We start from the raw sequence: 13,712 nt of genomic DNA, 5'->3' as shown, positions 1-13,712 counted from the left end.
GGTGTTTGCTTGTTAACTGCGGAATAGACTCAGAACAAGAGAGTGATCTGGCAGGAAGTGCACTGACATTTTGTCCTGTGATCCTGTGGGGGTTCTCCCTTGTGTCTTCTGAGTTGCTTCCTTGAGGTTCTCCAGGGAAACAGGCTGCTTGTACTAGCAGGACTCTGTTTGGGGGCAGCCTCTAGTTAGGAGCCCTCTTAGTGATCAACTTCTGTTTGTGTCCACTTCCTCTAAAATATTCATGTTGGGGTTAGAACCAAACTTGTAGATCTCAAACTCTTACTAGACAGAATCACTCCTGACTTCTTTTTCTTTTCTGTGTTTCTGTTTCTATCAGAGAAATATTCCCTTTATCAGAAAGTATCTTTTTACAAAGAAGACTGTTTTCTATGGGCAGCAACTAAATTGCAGTTCTTTTCAGAGTTTACTTTTTGCTTCATTCTGAATTTTGTTGCCTCTGAGAAGCACAACATTTTAAACAAAAGTTTGAACGTTTTTGCTCTGCAGTCTACCAAGCACCTAAGGTCTGGCTGACTATGCACTCTTCCTTTCTATCAGATGTATTAGGAAAACAGCAAAGCTAATTCCGCCAAACTTAAAGCTGTTGATGTTGCTTACACATCCTTGTCTTGTCTTCTTGGACGTTTCCAAAGGATATAGCTCAGTAGTGGAACTCACGGCCCCGAGTTCAGTCTCCATGAGAGAAAGAGGGAGAGATGCCATGGTGTTTTTAAGAGCTCTCGCCATTGTTACCCAGAAAGACGCAGCTTGTTCTACACCTAGGACGCTTACTATCCAAAGGACACATTTTTGCAAAAGAACCTTTAGTCATTAATGGCAAATGTGAGAAGTCAGGAACCCCAGATCTCACCTGTCTCTCTAGGATAGGTAAAGGATTTTAGTGGGGCATAGAAACAAGGTAATCAGAGACACAGGGAAACAGTTGAAGGTGAAAACAATGAGGCTGTGAGTTATTGTGGAATATTAATTTAAGATGTATTACATCCGTTTATGCTGCGGAATATTTGTTTAATGATGCAAAGGTGTGTTGCATTCTTTTATGTTACATTTGTTTAACTCTGTAAAGCTGTGTTACTTTGTCTCCCTAAAACAACCAGATTGGTCTAATAAAGAGCTGAATGGCCAGTAGTAAGGCAGGAGAAAGGAGAGGCAGGGCTAGCATGCAGAGAAAATAAATAGGAGGAGAAATCTAGGCTCAGGAGAAAAGAGAGGAGAGAGGAGCGAGACAAGGGGAAGGAGAGGAGGACACCAGGAATCTGCCACACAACCACACAACCAGCCACAGAGTAAGAAGAAAAGAAAGATATACAGAATAAAGAAAGATAAAAAGCCTAGAGGCAAAACATAATTAAAGAGAAATGGGATAATTTAAGTTAGAAAAGTTGGCTAGAAACAAACCAAGCTAAGGCCAGGCATTCATAAGTAAGAATAAGTCTCCGTGTATTTATTTGGGAGCCAGGTGGTGGGCCTCCAAAGAGCAAAATAAATAAATAGATAGATAGATAGATAGATAGATAGATAGATAGATAGATAAATGAATGAATAAATAAATAAATAAATAAATACAGTGAGTGGCCTTGTGTAGTCAGAAAGTTTGTCCGGTCCCACTAGGCCCCCAAAGTCCTGTGACCTGCTTATAAAATAATCACTCAGAAGCTTATATTAATTATAACTGCTCAGCCATTAGCTCAGGCTTATTATTGACTAGCTCTTACACTTAAATTAACCATAATTCTTATTTATGTTTAGCCACGTGGCTTGGTACCTTTTCTCAGTCTGCCTTGTCATCTTGCTTCCTCTGTGTCTGGCTGGTGACTCCTGACTCTGTCCCTCCTCTTCCCAGAATTCTCCTCGTCTGCTTGCCCCGCCTATCCTTCCTGCCTGACTACTAGCCAATCAGCATTTTATTTATCAACCAATCAGAGCAATACATATTCACGGCATACAGAACGACATTCCACAGCAGCCTTGCATGTGGATAGCCAGATGGCGTCCTGTGCTGCATGTTGAAAGTGATGACTTTGTTGTTCTCTAAAAGTGAGATTTGAGTGTTGATTTGTTGTCTGCTTTTTTTCTCAAGACAGGGTCTTGTTATATAGACAAGTCTGGTCTCAAATTTGTGGTAGTCCTCCTACCTCTGCTCCTGCCCTAGGTACTTCGATTACAGGTGTGACTCTTCTTGCGGGGCTTGAGCATGGAGTTTTGCCCCGTGAGGTGCTTGCAATGGACCCAGTTCCAGCTAGTTTTAGCCATTACTAAATTCCAGAAAAACAGAGGTACTGTCTGTATAGTAAAGCAGTAGAGATGTATTGCTGCACTTGGCTATATGATATCTAAAACAGATGACAGTAGAAGGTCTCGGGTTTGGGTTCAAGGGGACACTGAGGCAGGCTGTCTTTTTGGATACAAGATTGGCTTATTGGAAGAGCTATTAATGCCAAGGAAAGACAGCATGGTAATGGTCTTGGAGAAAGTTGAGGCCCATGTGTCAAAGTGAGGTTTCCAGCTTACAGGTTCCAGAAAAGGAGGTGATTCTATGCCAGGGGGCTGATGAGTCCATAGTAAATGCACATCAGGCAGTCTCTGATTCCCTGATGGCAATGGGAGGGGCTTGTTTTCTTGCATTCTGAGGAAAGACTATGTGACCTTGAGGATATGGGAGAAGTGAGGAAAAGGCACTCGTTTAGTTGGTGTGCATTCATTGTATTGGGTGTACAGGTGTTGGGTAACCCAGTAGCCTGGAGTCTGCTAGCCTAGAGCCTTGTGTCAGGATGGGAAGAGACACAGCTCAAGTATGACCTCAACAGCATCTGGAGTGGATCCCAGTGGGAAGCAAGTGAAGCTCCAGAGTCTAATTCATGTTTTCTTTGGGCATTAATAGTATCCATTACAAATTTATTAAAATTGTAATATAACAAAGAGAACAATACAGTCTCTATCTCTGGCTGTTCAAGCATGCCATTTATGAAAGAATTGGAATTCAGTAAAAATACTTCAATAATATAGAATAATTTCCCCTTTTTCACATTGTGCTTTCTTCTTTTTCATTACCCTCCTCCTCCATGTATGGGTGTACATGCATGCACACAGAAGTATAGAGGCCAGAAACTAGTCATTTCTCTCCTTCCATCATTAGACTCAAGTGGCAGGCTTGCTGGCCCTTGTGCATTTTTCCTAAGTCCAAAGCTCAAATCCTTATCATCCTTGTATTTTGTATCTAACAAAGGTGTTGATGGCACCATATAATTATAATGTTGATATTAATTCATCATTTGCTTTTGGCCTAATAGCAAATATTAGGTCTATGTACTGACAATCAGTACATAGAAATGCAGGATCCTCACTGAGAATCCTTCTCATTCCAACTTCTTCGATCCTGAAAGAAACAGATGGTAATCATCAACAGGAAGCTCTACAGTACACAGTTCAACCAGCTTGAACTCCTTCAGCTTTAAGGTCATTTCACCCCTGAACATATTTGTTTCAAATGATCATTGGATGTATTTAGACTATCTATCCCTTTGGAGCTGACTAGAGCCTGGTTGTGTAAGCCGCCTGCCATTTTCCCAAGTTCCACAATGTTGAGACAGTAGAACTGATACTAGGATCCATGAGAATCCTGTCTTCCAACAGCAAAAACTAGTTAAACAAATTTTTATTTTCATGTTGTAAACTGATCTGTGGCCCACATTTGTTAGTATTACTTATTCAGAGTTATAGATGTACTCATCCAAAATAAAATCTTAGACTATTTAAATGATAGTCTTCCAGTTTGTGGCCTCCCTAAACTTTTCCATATGACTGCAATTGAAGCTCAATTATCTTAACAAAAGTCAGAAGCAAAGTTAAGCTTCCCCAGTGCATTCTCAGATTCAGCCTTTCCTGGGTCAGAACCTATAGCTATTTTATATAGTTCCCTATAGTAACTCAGATTTGTCTCTTTCTGTGAGAGATGACCTAGTGTACAATGGGTTTGAGTCCATGGATAGTTTGTTCCCCCAGTTCATTCAGATTATTTATTTCTTCTCCTTGATCTTTCCTCTCTGGACACGAACTGCAGAGTAGTTAGCCAGACTGTGGCAAAGAGTAGGGTGGAAAGTGAGGTCAAGATTAGCAAGAGGAACTGAAAACGCTCACCATGAAAGCTGACGCGTAACAGTATGCACAGAATAACTTCAGTAAAACCGAGACTATAAAAGTTTCAGTCCTTTGTACAGCACTCCACTGAGCCTCTGTCCTTTTTACCAGCTCTGTCCCACTTTATTTTTTAGAAATAATTTCTTTCCTAATAAACTGTAGCTACTTCTACAACTGTCCTTATGTCCATGATCCAGTTCCTCGTTAAAAGAAATCCCAAAGGGTATCCACTGAGCCCCAATATCTGCCTGTAACAAAACCACTGGTAATCTGTGATGTTTAAATTATTGTTGCAAAGTATATATAAAGATCATTGCCAAGAAAGTTACACTCCTAAATTTATTTGCGTTAATGAGATCCAAAGACTTACTGATGTTCTGCATGCTCTGGGAACAAATAGCTAATTCAAAGTCCACTTTCTTAAAGTTTGCAAATCAGGGCTGGCAGTATGGTTCAGTAGGTGAAGAAGGCATTTGCTCCCAAACTTGACAATCTGAGTTCAGTTCTCATTTTAGAAACAAAAAATAATCTCATGTCCTACAGAGGAACACGAGAACAAAGCAGAAGCAGCTCAGCAAAGCATTCTTTTTGTAAAAGGTACAGCAGGACTCAGACTGGGCTAGCAAGCCACCAGGACAGGAAGTTCACTTGTTTTTTGTAGTTTCTCCTGAACCCCGTCGGCTGGGGTTCAGTCTCTCAGTCTTTTGCTGTTGGCCAGTTTTTAAAGAGTCAGCATGAAGGAAAGAGGTAGAGGTTGAGATTTGTTTAAAAGTCACACAAGCTATGGGGAGATTTATGGAATATTGGCCTGTGGTGGTCAAATTAACTTTAATAAAGGTTTTATTTCACACCCAAGACTCCACATGATGGAAGGAGAGAGCTGACTCCCCCAAGTTATCCTCCCTTCCATGCATGTGTATGCTCACATTTTATTTTATTTTTGAGACAGGGTCTTACTATGTAGCACTTGTTTGCTTGGGCCTCACTAAGTAGACCAGGTTAGCCTTGAATTCACAGAGATTGGCTTGCCTCTACCCTTCAAATGCTGGGATTATTGAAGGCATGTGTCATCATTCCTGGACTTACTTTACTTTTTAGTTGAAAAAATAAAAATACAAAAAAGAGTTCCTACATATAGTTGTAGCTTAATTAGAAAAATAAAAGACATCAGTGACTGTTTTGTTTAGTTGGTGTAGTCTTGTCAGGTATATGCTTTAACTACTTAACTCACCCTGCTGATAAGTACTGGGTGTCAGACTGCAGCACTACAGGACTGTCCCTTCCAGACACTGGTCACAATAAGAAGCCAGATCTCACAGAAGAAATCAGGCCACACATACTCCTGCACAGAGAGAGGGGGGGGGGGGGAGGGGGAGGGAGGGGAGAGGGAGGAGAGGGAGATTGTTCATGTACTCTCCACTGCGATCCCAACAAAGTTAAGAGGCTGCCCTATGCTGTGGTGTTTACAGTTCTCAACTTTAGGTTCTACCCAGTACTTGGCTCTTCCATGCTCTTTGTCAAATAAGCAATGTTGAACTAAATCACATGGTATAGAACCTCCTGCTACTCTATGAAGTGATATAAAAGTCAGTTATTTTCCTTTCTTCTCCAAATTTTTCTTTGTAGAGAACTAGGAAGACTTATTTCAGGTTTTGGGTGAATGCTTATGTTTTCTTTCCTTTGCAGGCAAGAAGCTCTTCTGGCTGCTATTAGTGAGAAGGATGCTAATATAGCTCTTCTGGAGCTGTCGTCCTCGAAGAAGAAGACCCAGGAAGAAGTGGCTGCACTGAAACGGGAAAAGGACCGCCTGGTGCAGCAGCTCAAACAGCAGGTAGTAGTGGTCCGAGGGCAGCAGAGGCGGGCAGAACGGAGCCCAGGTCCCACTGCCCTTTCAGAAATGTCTTTGCCACTGTGGATGTTTAGGACCGTGTGTTTATGCTATATATCATATACAGAAGATTTTTGTAATGAAAGACTTCACAGGTCTATGGCTATATCTAAAAAAAAAAATTCATAGAATTCTCAGTGATTGGACTAGATCAGAACATGTCACAGGTCCTGAGTTGTTGTTGTTGTAAATGTTATAGAAGTCACAGTGGTCAATCTTTCATTTGTACTCACACTTGATTACTTATAATATAATGTTGAACATTTGCCTTCTCTGCGTTTGCATCTTTTAGGGTTCAGTTTGCTTTCACTTTGTTGAGACAAGGTCCTGCAGTGTAGCTCTGGCTGGCCCAGTACTCATTTTGTAACCCAGGCTGGTCTTGAATTCATGACACTCCCCTGCCTGAGCTTCCCCAGTGCTGGGATTACAAGTGTGCCTCACCATGCCCAGCTGTATCTGCAAGATTTTGTCATAGTTTCTAACAAGAGGACTTAATGAACAGTGTAGTTCTGTTTCAGTGTTGATAGAATCGAGACATTAATTGACTCTCAGAGCAAATTAACTCCAAATGTCAGCGTTAGTAAGATCTGTACTCTCCTCCAGCCTATACTAGCAGATGAGTGTGTGCTTCAATTCTGTGGCTTGCTAAGCCGACTCACATACTTCATAGCATCCCTTTCTCCAGGACCCTCTCTTCCTTGGACCACACTCTTTACTATCAACAGATCCTTCTAGACTCTCACCTGAATTTATTTAGCAGCATTGACCATTATTTTTAAATGCTTACTGTATATCAGAACTTCGCCTGGCTGCTGCTGACACTGCAGACATGGCCCTGAAGACTTGCATTTATTGCAGGATCATCCATTTTATCCATCATTGTGGATATTTTGTCACACAAGGGTTTTCATGTAATCTAGTCTGACAAAGACGTATTTCCTTCTAGTTACACTAAAAAACTAAGCAAAAACATTTTTTGTTACTGTTTTGTTTTTTTTTTTAAACATCCTCTCAGATTACTTAGCAAACCTCATTTTAAGATCCTAGAAGTATGCCAGGTGGTGGTGGTGCATGCCTTTAATCACAGCACTTGGTAGGCAGAGGCAGGCAGATCTCTGTGTGTTCAAGGCCAACTTGGTCTACAAAGTGAGTTCCAGGACAGCCAGGACTACACAGAGAAACCCTGTTTTCAAAAAAAAACAAAAAAAGAAAAAAACATATCCTGGAAGAAGTTTGTCTTTGTTCATTATTGTAAACAACTGTCAAGTTCCAGAGAGTGGAGTAGAACTACGGACTAAGAGTTTAGGGTTAAAATTCATAGATTGGGGATATAAAAGCTAAGTAGGCCAATAGGGTCATAAATAATGTATCCACTCACAGTGAAAAGACTTCGGTGAGTTGCAGTATATTTATGCTTTATTTCCCACAACTATAAACTGAATGTTATGGAAATGTAAAAATGAATTGACTTGTATCTTCTTGAGAAGACCAGTACCTCAGTGCAAAACTTCTGTGTGTAGGTCTCTGGGTGTATACCCCAGAAGTGCCTGGGAACTGGCTGACCATCACGGCCTGAAGTCATCACTATGTTTGCATCCTGCTCAGTTGCCTGAAGCCTACTCCTGATCCCATTGATATTTCTTCTCACTGTTCAAGACTGGGCATCACTCTTCTATATACACAGTCTTAGTCTAGGTGTCCCTTGAGATTATACCCAAGTGACTAGCATGGAGTAGGGGTGGGATATTTCCCTAGTTTTTTTTTTTAATTGTGTTATATTTTAACTGTTTAACCCTTCAATCCCACTTTATTTCCCTAATCTCCCAAGTTCTTACTGTAAAGGGATATTTTTGACTATTTCTGAGTATTTCCATGAAGTGGGGGGAAAATACCTATCAATGAAGTAGTTTTTAAATTAATTAATTTCTTTGTGTATTTTATTGGGCACACATGTGCCATGGTGTGCACATGGAAGTTAGAGGACACCTTGCAGGAATCTGTTCTAGATAGAACTTGGGTTGCCAGGCTTCATAGTAAGTGTCTTTACCTGCTGAGCCACTTCACAGGCCCCAAGTAATACTTTAATTCTTTCATGCGGTTCTGTCCATTGTCCTCGATATATAGTTGCCAGGTCTTAGTCTTTCTGGGAGTTACTAGGACATATGACACTTTATTGGCTACCTTCACTCTTGTTTACTGCTTCACCGTATAAAGCTAATTGCTCTGGCATCACTATTTGGGCCTGGAGATAGGCCCACACTTTGATTTGGCGCATCTTGGATCTAGCAGACCTAGCAAACATCCACTTATCTGAAAACTAACATTTGTACATACTTTCAAATGTCTCCTGAATCCTGCTGGAATCTGGTTCCCACAATGACAGTTGCCAGTGCTCTGTCCGTGTGCCATTTATAAGGAGGCTGTCTGTCCCCAGTGGTAGACGCACTGTCTGGACTCCTTTGCTAGAGACATTTTACTTCCTATTCATGAGTAGAATGTGTCTTTTTATTTTCACTTTACACTTTTCTCTCGTAGGCTGTGGGGCTGGCCATTGGCCCACCTTGGAACAAATTGTGTATTATTGTCCTTTCCTCCATCTCTCACAGCAGCTCGCTCAGTGGAGTATAAGATGTGTTGTTTGTGGTACTTACTGAGCTCATTGCAGCCCTTTGTTAGAGACTGGGGCATGCAGGTGCAGAGTACTCCCACTTACTCCAACTTCGCTTTCGGTACACACACTTTCATCATTTCTTCCTCGAGAGGAAATACGGTTTGAGTGTCAGTTCTTCCCTTACCAAGGGCAGATCATTTGACTGGTTAGAAATGTTTGTCTTCTTTTCCCTATCTTGAAGATTCTACGAATGGTTGTAAATCTCCTGCATACATCTAAATGATGTCATTTATTTTTAGTTAACTTATTAAGCTTTAAGAAGAACTTTATTAATGTTATTTAGAGGCTTGTCAGACTTTACTTTCTTAAAAGCTCAGATTTGTTTTTTTAAATTCTTGGTCTTAGGCCTTGACCTACCCATTAGAGAACTTTTTTTTTTAGTTTTTTGTTTTTGTTTTTACATCTCAACCACTGTTTCTCTCCTTCCTCTTCTCCCAGTCCCTCTCCTCCTCACCCCCTCCATCTACTCCTCGTCTTCATTTTTTTTTTCATAAAAGGACAGACTTCCCATGAATATCAATTAGCCATGGTATATCAAGAGTATGTCAACTTTTTTTGAAGACTATCTTTCATTTATTCGTTGACAATTTAGTACATGTATACAATTTAACTTGATCATACCTACCACAAGACTCTTCAGTTCCCCTTCCTCACACCTTCATGTCCCCACACTCCCACTGAGTCCAGTTAGTGCTGCCTGCTAGAATGTTGACTTGGTCTTGTCTAAGTAACCATGAGGGCAACGGCCAAATCAAGTCTGGAAGACAGCAATTCTTAGCACTCCTCCTCATCTTCTGGCTCATTTGTTTTGTTTTGTTTGTTTTCTTTTTGTTTGTTTGTTTGTTTGTTTGTTTGTTTGAGACAGGGCTTCTCTGTGTAGTTTTGGTGCCTGTCCTGGATCTCGCTCTGTAGACCAGACTGGCCTTGAACTCACAGATCCGCCTGGCTCTGCCTCCTGAGTTCTGGGACCAAAGGCGTGCACCACCACCACCTGCTCTTACATTCTTTCTGCTATCTCTCCATAAGTTAGTTCCCTGAGCCTTGGTGGGGTTGATAGAAATGTCACAATTAGGGCTGAGCACCGAATGGGCACATAGTCCCAACATCTGACCAGTTAAGAATCTGTTCATTAACTGCTGCCCACAGAAAGAGACTTCTCTGGCCAAGGTTGGGAGCAGCTCTAATCTAAGGCTGTAAATGTAAATATTTAGAAGGCAGTTTGACAACATTTCCATTTATCAAAACAATAGTAGTAGGTTCCCCCTAGGGTCTTTGACCTCCTAAGCCATGAGTTTTGGGCTAAGTTTTCAGGGTGGAGCAACATAATAAATATGTAGATTCTTACCTATCAGATTTACTCTTGACTCTGTAGTACATACAAAGATCTCTTCTAAACATAAGTAAAATTGTGTAAAGAAACACTAAAGATCTAATGTGAACCAAACTTGATGAAAGTCACCATTTTTGATTTATTTTCTTTCTCTATAAAGAAAAAAATGTTGGATGAAAAATCTTTCTAGCCAGCCAAGAAAATAGAGCTTTCTGTAGACTAGTTACAGGTTTAAAGCCTTTCATTATGAATTAAATTTGGAATGGGAGTCTTTTGCCAATAAAAATAGTGGAGAATAAGCCTTTAAAGCTATATACATAATGTAGAATCCTGAGTTACCATCATTCTTCATTGTTTAAGAAATGATGACAAGAAAAATCTTTTCCAGTATTTTTGATCCGTGGTTTGTTTGACAGACAAGGAGTCTGGATTTAAAGGGCCGACTTTATTCAAAATTTAAAAATCAGCATGTATACTGAACATGTGGATTTTTTCTTGTCATTATTCCTTAAACAATACCAAGCATTTATATTGAAATAACGTATATAAAAGAATATGCATAGGTTATATGTGTCTACTATACCATTTCATATAAAGGACTTGAATGTCCTCAGGCCTTGGTATCCATGGAAGAGAGAGTCTTGGAGATTAGAACCAGTTCTCCTCTGATAGCAAAGAACAGTCACACATCACAAAGAACAATTATTTTCAATTTAAATATGGACTAAAGGACTATATTACATGGTCTGTTGGTCTCATTTTTCACTTTCAGTGTGTTACTTTAATACACATATGTATACATGTATAAATAACTTTAGTTTGGTTTTTACTTAGGTACCAAGAGTGGCCACATTTGTGTATTTTCTTTTGTGTTCACTGTCAGTAATGACAGTGTCAGTGTTATATGTGGTGATTCGGGCTCTCAGTTCATTCAAGTAAGCTTCTCTGTTTTGAACAGGACTGCAGGTGATGCTGTCCCTGAAGTTCTAGAGCAGGGTGAGGAGTATCCCCACGTATCCCTCACTCCCCCTGAAACTCTTGGCGGCCTCCCTCAAGTCTGTGCTCACAAACGGCTTTTCACCCGTGCTCTCCTCCTCCCCATTCACGCAGCTCTGCCCGCTGCCCAGTTCCAAAGTCACTCCTTTGGCTCTTCACCTTCTGTTACCACACACCCTGGTCCCAGTTACCACATCTATTAGTCATCTTCTACTCTATAAAAATCCCCTCAACTTCACACAGTAATTATTATTTCAGGAATTGGGGGATAGCTTCGTCTGTGATTCCATTTAGGGTCCCTTGTACGTTTGCGTCAGGCTGATGACCAGATATACAATCATCTAAAGGCCTGACTTGGACTCTCGGAGAATCTGTTTCAAATCCTCATGTAGTCTTGGCCCTTCATAAGGTTACTTAGAATATGGCAATGGGTTACCATAAACAAGTGAGGCAGGGGTGGGATTCCTCTAGATGAGATTCCCAGTGTCTTTGTAACTTAAACTCAGAAATTATATACCATCACTCTGCCTTGACCTATCACACAAGCTAACTCTGTACAGTTTGGGAGGGAACACACAACACTGGGAATAGATGGAGAATGGGATCATTGCTGGCCATCTTTAAAGTTGGCCACCACAGCAAATATTATGAATAGACAAAGTAGCATATTTGTGCAATAAGAGTGCTATTCAACAATAAGTAGGAATGAACTACACATACAGAAGTAATACAGATGAATCTCAAAACAACAGCAAAACAGTCACGACAGTAGAGTTTATACTATGATTCTATTTGCTTGTTGTGTAAGAAAGCACATTTTACATCGAAAGAGAACCTGTTTCTATTCCATCCCCCTCCTTAGCTTACTGGAAGGCCTGTGACTTCTATTCCTTCTTCCTCTTCTAGTTTTAGAGTCATTTGACACATTCTCTGACAAACATCAACCCAGTGTTGGCTTGGAGAGAAAGAGACGTTAAATTTGTTTGATTATTTTATGAGTATGGATGTTTTACCTGCATGTATATTTATGTATCACATGTGTACCTACTGCCATTAGAGACCAGAAGACAATGTCTGAACTAGAGTTACAGATGTGAAGGGAAGAACAGAATGTTCTCTGTATATGAGTCAAACAATTATATCTTTCCACTGTGTTGATACTGGGCATTAAACGCAGGTCATCAGACTTGATAGCAAGCACTGAGCCATCTCAGTGTTGGAACAGATCTCCTAGGCTAGCCTCTAACTTCTGGTCCTCCTGCTTCCACCTTCATGGTACTGGGATTACAGCACATGCTACAACACCCAGTTTTAAGATTTGATTTTCTATTGTACATCAGCAACTATTAGCCACAGAGAGAGCCAGGAAAATAACATGCTAGTGGTTACAGGAGTAAACTGTGTAAGTGAGGGAAATTTGAAAATAGAGTCCACAGGACTTTATGACTCCATTGTCAATACACATGAGTAGAAATAAGGAGTCAAGAATAGTTGACATTTTAAGTTGAACAACCTGAAGAATTATGGCTGTTAGTAGAGGTAGACATACATGTTGTGAGTCCTGTTTGGAAAGGTGAGACCTGGGGAAGCAAGGGAACTCTCAGTGCTCTTCCTGACAGCAAAGTTGACATCATGCCCCACTGTCTGTGTCTCATCCCAGAAGAGAAACAACAGGACAGTGTAGAAGGACAACTGCGCAGTCTCATGTGGAGACTCACTGGCTGTCACTTTCCTCCTTGTCAGAGCATTGTCATTTTAACAGTGGTTCGTCTGATCCCCTCAGGTGTCTCTGAAGGAGTGATACATCTTTTTGTCTGGTAAGCAGAGCCTGCAATAGCTTATCATTTGCTAATAAGAATAATCCTTTCCTTTTAAACACCAGGCTTATTTCTGGCCTCTTTCTATTTTGTCCTCTTTCTTGGCTTAACTATTTTTCTCTGAAATAGTTTCTGCAACACCTTGTTTAGGTATTAGCATGCAACTCTGTCCTAGTTAGGCTTTACTGTTGCTGTGAAGAGACACCATGACCGTGGCACATCTTATAAAGAAAACATTTAGTTGTGGTGGCTTGCTTATAGTTTCAGAGGTTCAGTCCATTATTATCATGATGGGGAGCATGGCAGCATGCAGACAGACATGGTGCTGAAGCTGAGTGCTACATCTTGAAGACAACAGGAAGTGTAACAGTCAGTCACTGTTACACTGAGGGAAGTGTGAGAAAAAGAAACCTCAAAGCCCACCCCCACAGTGATGCACTTCCTTCCAAAAGGCCACACCTCCTAATAGTGCCACTCTCTTTGGGGACCATTTTCTTTCAAACCACCACAAACTCTTAGAAGAAAAGGCCAACAGAGTAAATACTGAATGCCTTTTTCTCAGGAATATGTAGGTATACATTTATGTCTTTAAGTAAAGTTTTATTTCAGCCAGTTACTTCCTTCTTTTTCTTTTTCCTTCCTTCTTTTCTTTCAAAACAGTGTTATTCTTTATGCTTCTGGATTTCAAACATCCTGTGATGACAGAGTAGAAGAGAGAAGACATTTGGTGTAAAATGTCTTCCATGGCAGTGGAGAGCTTATTCCCTTGCCTTTTCACCTTATCTCAAGAAACACAGCATACAAAAGCTGCTCCCAAGCAGTCACTTGTGTGATCTGCATAGTATCTCATGC

General features: G+C 40.6%; 1 protein-coding gene across 8 annotated transcripts in view; it reads left to right on the top strand.

Moving 5' to 3' along the window:
• Erc1 (ELKS/RAB6-interacting/CAST family member 1) overlaps positions 1-13,712 on the top strand; it is a 337,373-nt gene that overhangs the window by 249,584 nt on the left and 74,077 nt on the right. For all 8 annotated transcript variants that reach the window (XM_059258486.1, XM_059258485.1, XM_059258483.1 and 5 more), the window contains one exon: positions 5,845-5,989. In XM_059258486.1, the coding sequence (XP_059114469.1) occupies positions 5,845-5,989 (145 nt within the window). The remainder of the gene's footprint in view (positions 1-5,844; positions 5,990-13,712) is intronic.

Source organism: Peromyscus eremicus, chromosome 3 (genome assembly GCF_949786415.1).
Source record: "Peromyscus eremicus chromosome 3, PerEre_H2_v1, whole genome shotgun sequence".
Lineage (NCBI taxonomy): Eukaryota > Metazoa > Chordata > Mammalia > Rodentia > Cricetidae > Peromyscus > Peromyscus eremicus.
This window is presented reverse-complemented; position numbering and strand designations above follow the sequence as displayed.